Raw genomic sequence first — 16,197 nt, 5'->3', positions numbered from 1 at the left:
TAGAATGCAGAATTTTACAGTGTTAACATATATATATATGTCTGTAAAATGAAATGCAAATATGAAATGAATGTACATTCACGCTCGTTCGAAAAATTGGATGCTCTACCACCGGATAATGTCCCGTCTGTGTCCTCACTTCAAAGGAAAAACCTGAATTGGCCAGTGGTTATAATAATTCAACTGTTCTGACTTGTGATGTGTTTGCTTTTTAGAGTGGACAATGGTCCCATGGATAACTATTGGAAAAAAGTTGTTCTAATTAAGAACTTGTCAAATCTTTAAAGGAAGAATATTATTCTTTTCGAAAGAAATTCACCAAACGCTCCCCATCCGTTGGATGTTAAAATATCCAATGGATGGGATGCCATTACACATTTAAAAAATGATTTATTGTGAAAAAATGTTACATTTAGGTTGCCATTAGATATTATGAGTGTGCCCAAACAATGCTTTATATTTTGATATTGCAACACTATTATTATGAAAATGCAACATACTTTGATAATTTATCACCTTTTTTTCGAGATAGTGTAAAACCCTAATTTTTGAGAATACAATCCCCATTCCTTCGAATGAGTAGCAACAATTACTTCAAAGTAATGGATGTTGCATTCAAGGACGGATCCACCGTGGGCTCGGTGGGGAAATCCCGCCCCACTAAAATTTTTTGTTATTGCATTTTATACCCCTAAATTTATATTTTTTTGCATTTATACCCATAAAAATTTAAAATTACCCCTACTAAAATTTTGAAAAAAATGCCTCTAAATAAATTTGGCCCCCCCTCATATAAATTTCTATATCCGTCCCTAGTTGCATTCTTAAAGTAAAAGTATTGCAATATTTTAAAGTAACGATATTATATTCGTAAAGAAAAAATAATTTTTGGACAGAAATAATTAACTAAGGACTCTAACCGAGCCATTTCTGAGCCATTTCTGCCCATTCATAGCATTCATGTGGGACTCATGTGGATTCCATATCAATGCATCATGTGGTTTCAAAGGCATGAGCTAGAATGTTCAGATAGTTAATTTCTACCTCTTAATATAAAAGTGTCATATGCTCACAACAAATTACATTACAAAGCTATATATGTACCGAAAATATCTTCTCCTCTATTACTATGATTTATGAAACCATTGAACATAGTACACAAGCTAGTTATAGGGTAATATCCACTGTCCCTTTTTTTTTTTTTTGGTACTCGTTGGTGTCCAGGTCAATTTGCTCGCACTTTAATTAATCCTAAGAGATCTTGAACTAATGACTACTGAGGAGTAAACTCAAAGCCTGCCGAGCTGAGCTATCTTGTAAGGTTCATTTCACTAGCAGCCCATGTTACTAGTCAGAAGTAATATCATTATCCCATGTTACTAATCAAAAGTGGTGTTTATCAATCATTTTCATCTGAGCCCAATATTGGTTTAAACCCATTCCTGTAAGACACCGCTTTATAGATGCTTCCTTTCTCCCAAAGCAACTTTTTAATTGGCAGTACTTCATCATCAGTTATTTTCTAATTACCTTTTTAGAACGAACAACGTGAAGTGCAAATTGCGTGGCATTGAAATTAGTTCACAGTGACCAAAAAGGTTGGCCCCCTAAATAGCTTTTGGAGAAGGGCTTATCATCATGAAACTATTGAAAATGAAAAAGCAAACCACATAATAGTTTTTTTTTTGGAAAATAGCAAACCACATAGTTGGCTTCATTATAATGTTGTGGGCTCTATTCTAGGCGGGGATACAACATTGTGAGACACGACACTTCATTAGTTGAGTGTAACATTATTCGCGAACAAAATATCATATTCTAATTATTATAGGAAAATATTATCTTTTAAATTGAACGTACATGTTCTGTTTGGTTGGTGGTGAACGTGGTGATGTCGTTGGTGACTTTTGTTTGAGACAGAGAAGTTTTGAGACATGAGAGAGAGAAAGTTGTTCTTCTTAATGTGACGTGAGGGTTGGGATAATCCTTCAAGACAAATTCCCGTATTGTCAATGCCCCTAAAACTCAAAACATTAAAAAACCAAAGTTTCTTTTTGATGAAGTTAAATTTCTAAATAAGTTGGCAGCTAGTTTTGGAAAATTTTGGTTTTTTTTATTTTTTTATTTTAAGTTGTCAAAAAGAAAAATTAAAGTTACTTAAATGGCTTTTTGTTGGGATTTCTCAAATTTTGAAAATGGCAATAGAAAATAAAAAAGTCAAAGTGTTATCAATCAGGACCTTAACTTTTAAGACAGTATGTTATAACGTGCCTACTTTAATAGCCTTAGGTAAAAAAAAAAAAAAAAATCTTGTATAGTCATGCATTCTTAAAATTTGATAGAGCAATAAGGGTGATAGTACTTTCTAAACATTTCAACGTGTGTGTGAGAGAGTTTCAAATAAAAAAAAAGAAATTATTAAATTGAATAACTAGATCACACCCATGAATTATACATAATTTTTTCCAGTAATTATACATGTCATTATTGGTTACCAAATTATAATGTGAGTTTTACCCCCTCCCTTGTTGAAACGTGAAATCATTTCGATCAAATTGAAAAATGCTATAGTAGTAGGAAGTTCTATTTTCAAGCGAAAATGAAAGTGTTTGACGTGAACAAGCAGATAAGGCTGAAAATGAATCAATTAACTTCTAAAATTATGAGTTGAAACAAACAAGGCTTTAACTTCTAAGATTATGGGTTGAGACAAACAAGGCTTTAACTTCTAAGGTTATTGGTTGAAACCTTAGGGCATTTAAATAGCTTCTATGGTTATTCATGCATTATCATAAATTGATAAAGCGAATATACAGGGTTGCAACTTGGACAGCTAACATGAGCCCAACTAGAAATTTTTTGAATTTGGACAATATTATTTGGAATTCAGTCCGAACTTGGGTTGAAAAAGAGGAATTCAAATTCATTTCAATTCGGGCTCCGGTTCAGGTGCCGAGCAACCTGAAGCCCACCCCATACACGTCCCGAATTAGTTAACTCAAATAATCCAAAAATTGAACCCGATTATATGTATATTTTGTTTTCCTAACTAGTAATTTATGTACATATATTTGTATTGATTGCATATTTAGGTAATTTTTAATATATATTCATGAACCTAAAATCTCTAAGTTGCAAATCTGAATTCAACCCAAGTTTAAAAATTTAAGAAATAGATTTAGTTTACGTTAGATTAAAGGTCAGGTTAAGATTAAACACTTCGTATCTTGGGTTAAATTTGAATTGTACACCTCTAATCCGTTTATTCCTTCCGAATTATAGTCCTAGCAAATAACACACTTCATATCTTGGGTTGAATCCGAATTATACCTCTAACCCCTTCTAACCTTTCTGAATCATAGTCGTAACAAATAACACACTTTAGATCTCAGGTTGAATCAAAATTGTACCTCTAACTCCATCCAAGCTTTCCGAATTATAGCCATAACAAATAACACTTCATATCTCAGATTGAATCCGAATTGTATCTCTAACCGTCCAACCCTTCCGGATTACAGCCCTAGCAAATAAAACACCACACATCACTAGCTGATAGTAATGAATTATAGATGATATATATATTGATATATACTTGTTGATATTAATTAGTATGATATTTCAATTTGTGGGTTTTATATCCCTATATATATTAGCACATGCTATCCCCCTATTTCTATTAATAAGTTCTATTTTCAAGCGAACATAGGAGGCATTTGATGTGAAGTGTGACCAAGCAAATAAGCCTGAAAAGGAAACAAATTAACTTCTAAGGTCGTAGGTTGAAACCTACATTAACGCTAAAGTCATCCCAACTGATGGACATCTTTTGGCAATATTGCATGTAATATATATATATATATATATCATGGCCATATATGATACAATGACACCAAGTACACTCTCGGCGATCCTCTCATTTTCAAGCCTTATCATGCTCTGTTTTCTTGCAGATAACATTAAAAATAAAGGGCTCATTTTTGGTTTCATACCCTCTCTATGTACAGAATCAAGACAGTCAAGGGACATATAGGTCTCTCAAGAGAAAATATTTTAAAAAAACTAATAATTACCCACAAAATTATCAAAGATTATTTATAAAAATGTAAGAAAAATATTATATGAATGCTCACCCTTATAGCAATTCCATTATCTATATATCAAATCTCAAATGGTGATGAGACTTAAAGAGAGAGAATATCAATCATCATTGAGATTATTACTGTATATATACATGTATATAATTTTTCACATGAACGGTGAATTTTTACATGCCAAAAAGCCTAGATGAGGAAAGAAGAGAAACATTTCCATCACCTGCATAATTTAGTTTTCTGAAAAAATGTGTTTTTTTGTTAGATAATAAAAAAAAATTACAAAGCTTTGTACTGATTAATTTTTTGTTTTTTTGTTCTTAAGGTAGCTATTTTCCAAAAAACAGATTTCATCCAAATTCAAAGAACAATCATTTTTCATTTTTTTTCATTTTTTTTTTTTTTTTTTTTTTCACATAATTAAACCAAACAAACCCTTCATTTATACTTTGAGCTGTCAAAAAATATATGCATCTCAAATGGAAAAGGGATCACAATAGAATCATCCTATTCAATAGCCACACTTCCACTATTGATTAACTATTTATTAGTCATAAAGGTGTTATAGTCCTATTCCTAAGACTATGAAAAGACAAATTCCCTCCTAATAAGAGTGCGTTTGAATGGGATGGTTCGGAGGATAATGAAAGAAAAAAAAAAAGAAATGACATGGCTTAAGTGTTTTAAAATAAGAGAAAAGAAATGATAGAAAGAAATAAGGAAGGATAATTCTTATCCATCATTTCGTATTTCTCCAAAATTGAAAAAATAATAAGAGAAAAGATAGTATTTAAGTAATATTTTCATAATCTCAAAAGTGCCTTCAACAATTAAAAAGATAAAATTATTATTTCACTCATATCCCTTCTACTTAAACGGATATGAAAGTAATTTAGTTGTTATTATTTCTCTTCTTTTATCCTCTATCCAAATAAGAATACTATCATTTTATTTTTTTTCTCTTCTATCTATCCAAACATAATTAGAGATTATTGATATTATTATTTTTTTTTTTCTTTTATAACTAACACAGTACTATCATTTTTTTTATTTTCACTCCTATGTATCCAAACAAGGCCTACAAAAGAGAGAACCACACACATCCTTGCTTATATAAGAAGAGGAGGAGGGAAAAAGAAGAATACAATATATCTTGTTTGGAGGAAAAGAAAAGAAAAGAAAAGAAAATAAAATGGTGAATTTCATGGCTTCAACTTATGTTCTCCTCTCTTTTCATCTCCTCTTAGGTCATTGTTCATCAGGGTCCACCAATCTCACACACAATGCATGCAAGAAAGCTGCAAAAATTGATCCAAACTTCAGCTACCACTTCTGTGTTGCACATCTTGAGCAAAACCCTAAAAGCAAACATGCGAAGACGCTTCAAGAACTTGGAGTCATATCAATTGCGATAGCCAAATCCAAAGCAAGTCACACAAGGTCACACATCAAGAAGCTTCTGAGAAATAATACAAGGTTTGACTCTTTTGCTGAGGGTTGCTTAAGGGATTGTTTGGATCTTTATTCTGATGCCATACAAGCACTAAAAGTTGCTAGGAGTGATTTCAAGTCTAAAGACTATGATGAAGCTGATATACAAGTCAGCTCTGCAATGGAAGCACCAACTACTTGTGAAGAAGGGTTTGGGGAGAAAGAAAGTGAAGTGCATCCTTTGACAAAGGAGAACAAGTTGTTCTTCAAATTGGCTGCAATTTCTCTTGCTTTTACCCAAATTGTCAATGACTGATCTAGTTCATTATGCAATATATATATATATATATATACACACACACAACATATGTGAATGTATGTGTGTTGTAAAAGTTTGAGCTAAATGTACTTTGAATGTTAGTTAATGATATATAAAATAAATTTTATTTGACCTAAATTCAACGTAGGCCTCTAGCATGGTACGAGGGTGAGAGCTCGAGCTCATTAGGACCATGTTGTGGGTAAGGTGTGTTTAAAAATTAAATAAATTTATACTAATATATATATATATATATTTTTTATTATTATTTTTTTTCTATATCGTATATCCATGAATATAATTGCACCGCTAAAAAGTTTAACTTCAAAAATAAAATTACAATTAATATGATTTCTGTTAGTTATAATCTTTAAATTGCTCTTCATGTTTCCATTCTTATGAATATGGGTTTGAGGAGAAGAAAGGAAAACAACTTGTTTTTCCAGTTTACTGCAATTTCTCTTGCTTTTACCAAAAATTGTCAATGTCTGAACTAGTTCCCAGCATGCTATATATATATATGTATATAATTTTCAGTGACATGTGAATGTGTGTGTGTATAGTTTTGGGTCTATTAGTTGGTATAAGGATAAAAAGTTTCAACCAGCAATTATAGGAACTCTGATGTAGGTGATAGTAAATGCTTGAGCTGTCAAATGCACTTAATAACATGTAAAATATACTTCTTCTTTCTTTTTTTTCTTTTTTCTTTTTTTTTTTAATATTAAATAGGGGAACGTTCGCCCGATTAATCCTTGAAGCTCATATATTTTTTTCTTGAAACTCGTATACTTTTTCTTATGCGGCAGTAAATGTATGAAATGTCAAATGTACTTTACTGCTACGTTTATTTTAATGTAATATTTTATTTAGAAAAGATTTTTAAATATTTTTCTTTTTCAACTTTTATATATATATATATTTGTGTCGATAAAAGTTTAAGTCCAAATTGAGATTGGGTTCATTAGACAAGACATGATAAATAAGTTATTTTTATTAAATTTTAGGACTAAGATTAAATAAATCCTTCTCAAAGAGAAAATTGAGTATTCAAGCCGGCCTGAAGCAATATTACGAATGTGCCCGCATTTGCTTGAATTTTGTGCCAGAGGATTTGCCTTTCTCTCTCCATTTCAAGTAAATATCTCAATGGACGCAAACTCATTGCTCTTTCTTGTAAACTTCTAAAACTAGTCATGTCAACAAGTCTCTTTTCAATATGATTCATACATAATTGATCTAAAATTCTAAATGAAAATTATTTTGTATTACAATAAAGAAAAGCATATGCACACAAGAGAAATCCAAAAATACAGGCAATGATACTGTAACTAAAAGCAACAATGACCTTCTAGGAAGCTACATCCTCCAGGCTCATCACAAGTACAAATAAATAGGACATTACATAATTCCAACAAGACAATGCAAGGAAGAACAATCATCAAAACAAAAAATGTGGCATTGCTCTTTGTTCTCCTTCTCCTTCTCCTTTTGCTTCCTCTTCTTCTTCCTCCTTATTATGAACCAAAATAGCCTTACCATCAAGGCGTTTTCGGTAGATCTAATCAACACAACCTGCAAACAATGCGCGGACAAGAGTACCATTCTGAACTGTGACTTCTGCGTAAGCTCTCTCCAAGCTGTTCCCATCAGCCATGCCACGAACCTTCAAGGACTCGTGATCATTGCAATGGGGCTAGCTAACCAAAATGCAACCAACACAGTCTCGAGCATAGACACTATGATGGGTAGCGAAGCTTTTGATCCTTTTGCCATGGGGTGCTTGAAGGACTGTTCGGAACTGTACACGAATGCTGTCACAACACTGAAATATTCTCTCAAAGCCTTTCTGTTGGAGGACTACGCTACTGCTAATGTGTTGGTGAGTGGTGTAATGGAAGCAGCAGTGACATGCGAGGAAGGGTTCACGGAGAAAGAGGGAGAAGTGACTCCATTGACAAAGGAGAACTATAATCTTTTCGAGTTAAGTGACATTGCCCTATGCATTATTAACTTGCTATCATTGAACTTACCTCCAATGTCCTCTTGAACTCGGTAGTGTATTGTTAAAGGAGAAGTAACTTCTCTTCCATTCTTCTGCTATTCAGGGCTATAAGATTTTTTTGAGTTAATATTCCTGATAGTTTTGTTATCCTATAAATTCAAAACAATCACGAACAAATAATGGACAATCCCTTGGAAACTCAAGCCAATCACAGATGCTAAACAGGTAGAGAAACCTAAAATAACCTAACTTTAACTATCTATCCTATGTGCAGCTCATGATTTGTGCGCCCATCTCCTTCAACAGCACGGGCGGGTTGGCTATTTTAAGCATTTTTAGTGGTGTCATTTAGCATGCATGGGAAATCCTGCTTCACCACTGAACAATCCTGTGTAAAGTGGCCACTATATTTTTGTTTATTAAACGAGATACGCAAGAGGGTATCAACACACACGGACAAAACATCAGACCAAGAGCCTCGTATCAGCTAGTTGCTTTCATGCAAAGTGCAAATAGATTGGGATTCAGCAAGTAAAATAACAGGTAATGTCAAAATATATTCTTAGGATAAACAGGTCAATGATCAGGAAAAAAATTCAACCATCTAATTGTAGCTTGATACTTCAAATATAGAAATTTCATTAGTGAAATGAAATCCCACAACTATATAAGCTTCAATAACCCACATGGTGGAAACTTTGAAGTGATGTAATGGTCACGACCATGCCAGCCAAGCCATGAAGATAGAAACCTCAGTGAACAGAATCTGGTATACGGCTAAATGCAAAAAATGCAGTTAGGTTGGAAAAATCCCCACTTCAAAAATCAATTGCACTAGCCAAAAAAAAAATCATCAAATGATAAATTTTATACTGTCATCATGTGATGAGGTTGATCAGGCAATATCCTTCTTTTTTTTTGGGTCAAATGAGTTCTTTACAGCATCTGTCAGCAAGCAATTACAAGTATGCCATCCAACACAGCTTCCAGCCCCTTGATGAATTTAAGGTCAAACAGGCACTCGTTTGCCATGGTAACGGTTGGAGAACTACACATAGAAACAAGCAAATTTCAGATCAAAGAAGCACTTTCATATATCCAAAAATTACACGTGCACTGGTTCTCTGTAGTGACAATCAAAGAAAAGCACGGATAAAGACGAAAATTTCAGAACAAAGATAGAGAAGCTGATGCTTGTGCTTCGCCCTGGACTCTATGTGATCTAGGAATACAAACAGTGCTTGTATTCATATGAGATACAGCTTCATGATGAAGCATAAATCAGGGAATTGTATCAATTATGATAATAGAAAGTGATTGAGGTGCTTCCTCCTACTAGTTCTGACTTCACAGCAATGCCCGACTTGACAGGAAGATGTCCTCCACAACCTTTTCCCGAGAGTAAAGAAATTAGGGTAATTCGTTCTGTTGAAGGTTCAGTTCCATTTGGTTAAGTCTCAATCAACTTCAAGTACGTATTTAAACACCATTGTGCAGCTTCAGGCTGGTCGTACTCTCTACGGTGTCAAACTTTTTTCCCAACTGGGAAGCACGTATCCCAGTAAATTTTGTTCTTTTGGTCACTTGTAATTTACAATTTTATTCTTGCATATGTATGCCCATATGATATTTCCTCATTGATCTTAGGGTGAACTATATTAAACCCCCCTTTTCTATATGTGTTTTTCACTAAATCCCCCTTTTCTATTTTTTTTTTCAAAAAACCCCCCTCAACTATTAGAGGGGGGTGATTTAATTTTCAAATATATATATATATATATATATATATATATAGCAAATAAATTTCGAGAAAAAAAAAACCTAGATTTATATTGGAAAAAAAAATTAGGCATTATTTCTGGTAGTGTCCCTTTAATAAATCTATATAAAATGAAAATTAATAAAAACCAAATAAATGAATGCACAATATAATTCTCAAATATATATATAGCAAATAAATTTCAAGAAAAAAAAAAAACCTAAATTTTTTTCCTAAATAAAAAAATAAAAATAAAATAAAAAAAACCTAGATTTATATTAGTTTGAAGGCTAGATGGAAATGAAAATATATTTAAATAATATTTAATGATACACATTATATATACCATTATATTATGATACATATTATATATAATATTATAATGATGGGTAAATAAAAGAAGTTGAACAAGAAGAAGAGTACATGTTGTTGCAATGGTTTTTTTTCCAATATAAATCTAGGTTTTTTTTTCTTGAAATTTATTTGCTATATATATATATTTGAGAATTATATTGTGCATTCATTTATTTAGTTTTTATTGATTTTCATTTCATATAGATTTATTAAAGGGACACTACCCGAAATAATGCCTATTTTTTTTTTTTTTTGCCAATATAAATCTAGGTTTTTTTTCTTGAAATTTATTTGCTATATATATGTATATATATATATTTGAGAATTAAATCACCCCCCCCCCCCCCCCCCCCCCCCCCCTAATAATTAGTTAACGGAAGTTAGTTAAATCACCCCCCTCTAATAGTTGAGGGGGGTTTTTTTGACAAAAAAATAAAAAAGGGGTTTGGTGAAAAACACAGATAGAAAAGGGGGGGGTTTAATGCAGTTCACCCTTGATCTTATAAACATGAGTTCACATATTGATGGGAAGGCATGTACCAAAGTGATTGTAGCATGGTGTCCAAAGCCCTAGCATGACATCTAAAAGATGGAGGGGTGGTGGTTCAATTCTCATAGCTGTCGATGCAAAACGAAGAAAAAATTGGACGGCAATGCTTTGCCCCTAAATTCTTGAAAACCTCTGAAGTATTCCTCTTTCTCATTTATTATGCATCTAAGAAAATCTAATTCTCTAAATCCGAAAACTTGTACACAAATATATAGAAAAAAATTAAATAAAAAAGGTCAGAAATCCAACGTGGTTCAGTTTCAATACAAAGTGCTTGTGAGACGGACCATTGTTTCAATAAATTGCTCCACCAATGTACAAAGATCTAGGAAAACAATACACAACTTCTTAATAAGCAACAAAGCGCCCACAAAGCTAAAAAAAGTATATACCTACATGCAAATAATTCATCAGGACTCTTTTTTTTTTTTTTTTTTTTCCCCTTTAATAACCATCACAGCTTTAAATTTCCATTTATATGTTACTTATCAAAAAAGAAAAAATTCCATTTATATGTTGATTAAGGCGTAATCTTTGGTCTGAACATCATCATTTGTTTTCTTATCTTACTAAAGGCATGGTCCACGTCTAGGCTACGTATTCTCATCTGACCACTGCAAGTGCCAACAGGGTTACCATACAACAATTTTTCTACTTAATATTTCTTCTTAAAATTAAAGTCCACCCACCTAGTTATCTTATTTCCTCAACCTCACCCCAATGCACTCCTACCCCTGACCCACCCATTAATGGGGCTTAAGAGATACCAATTCACACCATGTAAGTCTTTAGTGTCATACCCTCAACATCCACCTGCAGAGTGGCTGTTCTGGTGACGTCGATCTAAATTAGATGAAACATCTTTGTAGAAATAGAATCTATGCCCTGATCAAAAAGGAAAAATTGGAATCTCAAAAGTCACAAGGGCAATGGCAACTTAATTAGTCATTCTTATATTTGTGTTGACCTTGGCTTACACTCTGGAAATTCACTATGCTGCTTCAAATTATTAATTGTGGGATATTTCTAGGTTTTCTACTTGTTAATTGTGTTAAGGATCAGGTTCATTATAAATTATTACGATTAGTTTATTACAAATTGCTTGCTTAAATAGGGAAACCTTCTACTATTTTGGCTTCTATATGATCGTGACTGGAAATTTGGTCTTGAATATACAAATGACACATGATTTCCAAACCAAGTTCATTATCAAATTACATAGAGCACTAATCAACAAAAATAGAGGCTTCTATTATTGAATATGCCAAGCAGAAATCTGACAGAAGAAAATCTCTCTCAGAAGAAACAATGTTGTGAGTTCCAAATAAACTTACTGTTGATCTAATAAACGGATGTTGTAATAACCAACCAAGAACAGGTATCTTCTGCAGAAAAACTGCCAATGTTGGCCAGAAGCCACTGCACAAAACACCACATCAGCAACCCAAAAAATTAGTAATATGAGCATAAAACATGAAAGTGAAATCATGAAAATGAAAATCGAAGAAACCTGAAGAGCACGATAAACCCATAAGCCTCCAAAATCATTCCCATGATAGTCCACCCAATGACAACCAAGAAGAAGCCAGCACCAAATGAAAATGTTCCCTGTTCAATCATCAAAAGGCATCAATTGATAGAAAAGGAAGGACAAAGATGGCATTGACATGAGAGAGAGAGAGAGAGAGAGAGAGAGAGAGAGAGAGCAAACAAAACCTTATAGTTGCTACGTTTCATGAAAAATTGCAAGGAAGATTTCAGTCCAATGGTTAATGTCACCCCTGAGAAGAAGAGGATCTGATTCAGTATCACACAGAAACAACACAACGTTAAGCAGGCATCATATTGACAATAAGTAAAACAGGAAAGACAGAGTAATGGAGAAAATGAGCAATAAAGGACGATAATTGACACTACCACTTACATTTCCCACAGCAAGTAGTCCCTTGTCGAAGAAGAAAATGATTCCCAAGAATGAGAAAAATATGCCAAATCCTGTCAGTCCTAGCCCAATCTCTGTTTCATTACAGAGTTGCAAGTTCATCAGCAGAGCAGAATGGTCAGATGGATTCAATCCTTCTAAGATAATTGGAAAGCTAATTCATATTTATATGCATCTTATAAAAAATACAAATTAAGTGCAATAAAAGCTTGAGGTAAATAACATAATAGTTGTATATTTACCAAAATAAGACAGACAACTTAAAAGCAAATACGTAAGTTCCTTCTTCTTGAATGTAAAGCAAACCTGTGTGAAATTCTAAGTTTAACTTGACCTCCTAGCTACTATTTAAACAAAATATGCGCTCCACGGTTACTTCATTTCCATTTACATGACTTGTTTTTGCAATTTATTATTTATAAAAGAAATATAGCCTATAGGTGAATGACATACCTATAGTCCTACTATCTTCTGTTTAATCATGATTTCAAGTTTTGGTGATGGCTGAATTCAATATCAAAGCTGTTAAAATCACATCCTCAATTTTAGGTGGCTCAACTTTATCATATAATACCTATAAATTATAAATGAGGTCCCAGACAAAGACCCAAACTCCTGGCTGTAATTGCCTTAAATTCCTAATAATTAAATATAAAATGGAGGGATAACATTCTCAAGTAATGTCCTCTTTCCTATGTCTCTATAGACTAATAAAGCTGCAGCTGCAGCTGCAGCAGCAGCAGCAGCAAAAGTTTACAAACATTGCCAAGCATTTAAATATCCTTCATCAATATATAAGCATAAACCAATTATCTGTTCCTTTCCTGACTAGAGGGTTGTATTTCGGCGAAGCTAGATGGCAATGGTATGAATAAGTTTATTCTCATTTATTAGTAATGACTAATGGACATATTAAGAATTTGAGATCCCACAATTAGCACATTAAATACATAAACAGGGCTCAAATCTATATATAGCCATTTTTCTAAGGTTGGTTGACGGCTTTTTCTTAGGTACCAATAAAAGTATCATGCTTTCGAATAGCAGCTTCTAACCCTTGGCATCAAATTCAAGTGATCACTGCTGCAGGTGAAATGATTTGGGTCGGATTGATTGGGAAAAGAATCTATATTTATATTGATCCAAAAAAATAGAAAAAAATTGTAAAATCAAATTGCAAAGATTGGAAACAAGTTCAAAACATTCATTTATACAATTACTATTGATAAAACTTGGCAACTGACAAATCACCACATTCACATACCTACCAGTATAAGCATCACAGCCAGATCACCAGACAAAGGTGATTTAAAAACACTCTTTCTAAAGGAATTTATTTTTAATTTATCATGATAGGAGGAAATGGAGGGATAAAGCATAAGACATTTACAAATACGAACATATATATATGTGTGTGTGTGTGCATTGCTCCCCATTAATAAGCAATGTCTGTTCACTCACTTTTGCGGTCGTTCATTTCGAAGGAAACCATCGTGTTGTCAGATATAGAGCTACAATTGCAAATCCAAGCGATCTACACAGCTGCATTGCACGAACAGATCAAACCAAGTCAAATTTTATTATAAAACAAAACGAACAGTAATGCTGTTCAAATCCTTCCACTAATTCATGGCAAGGGATTAGGGTTTTTACTAAGAAATTACGTAAATTAAAGAGAGAAAATCATTTCAACAATTTTATGAATCACCTGTAACGACTAACGATAGAGAGAGAGAAATGTTGATTGAATAAACTAAACTTGTTTCGGAATCCACAGACCTAATCTAAATGCGAACCACGTAAACCGGCCTCAAAGCATTAGCTCAAGAGAGAGAGAATTTGTGTGTGTGTGTTTAACTGTGTGTATGTAGAGAGAGAACCTGATGAAAGTACAGAGAAGGTGTGTGTTGGTCACAGTATCGTCTTCTACGCGCAGGAATTGCTTGTGATTAGCTTAATGAAGTTCTGAAATTTCACGCTTCGAAGTTAGACTCCTTATAGGTGAAAAACGGCCGAGTCGACTCTGCGTATGGCACCTGAAAATTTTGGCCCATTAATTTGGAAAACTAAATTTTGACTTCATTCTATGTCCTTTTACCCTCAAAACCTCAAAACTTCATTTTTATGAAATTATTCCAATTTAAAAAATTAAATATTTTATTTTATTTTTTTGAGTATGGTATCTCCAACCCCCCGACCCCTCTTCTTTTTATTTTTTATTTTTTTTTATATCAAATTACACTTAACCCCTCTAAGGTTTGTAACAATTTTTTAAATTCTATCATTAAAAGACATTTTTATTTCAACAAAATAAAATATATATATATATATATATATATATATATATATAAGAATAAAAACGTGATTACAAATCCAACAAAGGAGTAATTTACCCTTTTTTTTTTTTTTAAGTGCACAACAGCATAACATTATTAAAACTTGGGGTGAACAACATTAAACCCCCCCTCTTTTATTTAGGTTAACACCCCAATTATATTTTATCAATTCATAACACAAGAACAGATATGAACCAATTTCATAAAACCTATATTCTAACCCAATTAAACATGCATAATTATTTAATTTTATGTGTTTAATAAATTCTGGAATTTCCTAGACATGTACAGAAATACGAATCAAAGGAAAAGAGATAGAAAAAGAACTTGCCTTAAACTTTCACATCAAAAGTTAAACTTCTTTTTCCTTGATCTTCTATCTACAGGGTTTTTTTCCTCCCTTTCTCTCTCTCTAGAATATATCACGTGAATATTTCTAACCCTCTTTTACAACCTATAGCTATATATTTATAGGCTAAATAAAATAACCATAACCCTTTTCCCAATCCAAGTCAACTTAAAAAATATATATATTAAAATATTAAAAAGGTAAATAAAATATGTTACGTATATAATTTATGTATATGTTTATTAAATAAATATATTATACACATTCCATTATTTATTAATGAATTATTCAATAATACTTAAGTTATCATAATATTATAAAGTAACTTAAAACATAACACATATCAAATCTACGTATATTTTTATTGTTTAAATATAAAACATATACATCAGATTAAATATTACTACCTAAGTTACCATAAAAGTAATTAATAAATTACTTTCCCTTTTATATATATTAAAAAGGTAAGTAAAATATGTTAAAGTATATAATTTATATATATGTTTATTAAATAAATAAATTATACACATTCCATTATTTATTAATGGATTATCCAATAATACTTAAGTTACCATAATATTATAAAGTAACTTAAAACATAACACGTATCAAATCTATGTATATTTTTATTATTTAAATATAAAACATATACATCAGATTAAATATTACTATCCAAGTTACCATAAAAGTAATTAATAAATTACTTTCCTTTTTATATATGTATATAATATATATCTATATATATACATACACAACTATCCATGGGTAATAATCCACACACATCCAACCTCCTATCCAAATAGTCCATGGGACCCAATTGGTTGGCCCATTACTACTAACCATAGCCATAACCATAAAAGAAAAATAAAATAAAATAATAAAAGAAAAGAAAACATTTAATTTACAATTAATCAAAACACCATTTAAGCACATAATCTAATTAAACAATTAACACATAGACAAATACAAATAATACATAGACACGTAATCAAATAATCAAAAAATACCTAATTCAATTAAACATATAAGTAATTAGTCAAATAATCAATTAAATAATTAAC

At 32.0% G+C, this 16,197-nt stretch overlaps 3 protein-coding genes across 4 annotated transcripts; 2 read left to right on the top strand and 1 right to left on the bottom strand.

The window, feature by feature from the left end:
• The first annotated feature begins 5,043 nt into the window (after positions 1–5,043).
• Positions 5,044–6,003, top strand: LOC132284673 (putative invertase inhibitor). The gene has a single exon (XM_059786797.1). It carries the CDS (start codon positions 5,284–5,286, stop codon positions 5,836–5,838), a length of 555 nt encoding a protein of 184 aa, XP_059642780.1. The 5' UTR covers positions 5,044–5,283; the 3' UTR covers positions 5,839–6,003.
• A 1,141-nt stretch (positions 6,004–7,144) lies between these two features.
• On the top strand, positions 7,145–7,973 carry LOC132285398 (putative invertase inhibitor). Its single transcript, XM_059787575.1, has one exon. It carries the CDS (start codon positions 7,295–7,297, stop codon positions 7,889–7,891), a length of 597 nt encoding a protein of 198 aa, XP_059643558.1. The 5' UTR covers positions 7,145–7,294; the 3' UTR covers positions 7,892–7,973.
• Positions 7,974–8,393: 420 nt separating this feature from the next.
• On the bottom strand, positions 8,394–14,489 carry LOC132285399 (vesicle transport protein GOT1-like). 2 transcript variants are annotated; one of them, XM_059787577.1, is made up of 7 exons: positions 14,160–14,489; positions 13,913–13,993; positions 12,434–12,525; positions 12,226–12,306; positions 12,020–12,117; positions 11,844–11,928; positions 8,394–8,894 (listed from the first exon to the last, which is right to left on the bottom strand). In XM_059787577.1, exons 2-7 carry the CDS (start codon positions 13,941–13,943, stop codon positions 8,856–8,858), a joined length of 426 nt encoding a protein of 141 aa, XP_059643560.1. In that variant the 5' UTR covers positions 13,944–13,993; positions 14,160–14,489; the 3' UTR covers positions 8,394–8,855. The 2 variants fall into 2 exon arrangements, with proteins under 2 accessions (XP_059643560.1, XP_059643559.1); XM_059787576.1 differs by having other exon boundaries at positions 14,332–14,488.
• Positions 14,490–16,197: the final 1,708 nt, after the last annotated feature.

The sequence above is a fragment of the Cornus florida genome, unplaced genomic scaffold (assembly GCF_030987335.1).
Source record: "Cornus florida cultivar Cherokee Brave unplaced genomic scaffold, ASM3098733v1 CherokeeBrave_3.0.0_Hap2_Chr11, whole genome shotgun sequence".
Lineage (NCBI taxonomy): Eukaryota > Viridiplantae > Streptophyta > Magnoliopsida > Cornales > Cornaceae > Cornus > Cornus florida.
The sequence above is the reverse complement of the archived record's forward strand: the minus strand, read 5'-3'. Positions and strand labels throughout refer to the sequence as shown.

Excerpts from the sequence above, each read along its gene's own strand:
- LOC132284673 (XM_059786797.1), top strand. The coding sequence starts at position 5,284 with ATGGTGAATTTCATGGCTTCAACTTATGTTCTCCTCTCTTTTCATCTC.
- LOC132285398 (XM_059787575.1), top strand. The coding sequence starts at position 7,295 with ATGTGGCATTGCTCTTTGTTCTCCTTCTCCTTCTCCTTTTGCTTCCTC.
- LOC132285399 (XM_059787577.1), bottom strand. The coding sequence starts at position 13,943 with ATGGTTTCCTTCGAAATGAACGACCGCAAAA. Across the intron at positions 12,307-12,433 it reads GACTACTTGCTGTGGGAAAT|ATCCTCTTCTTCTCAGGGGT; the intron begins GTAAGTGGTAGT and ends ATACTGAATCAG. Across the intron at positions 12,118-12,225 it reads TGAAACGTAGCAACTATAAG|GGAACATTTTCATTTGGTGC; the intron begins GTTTTGTTTGCT and ends ATGATTGAACAG.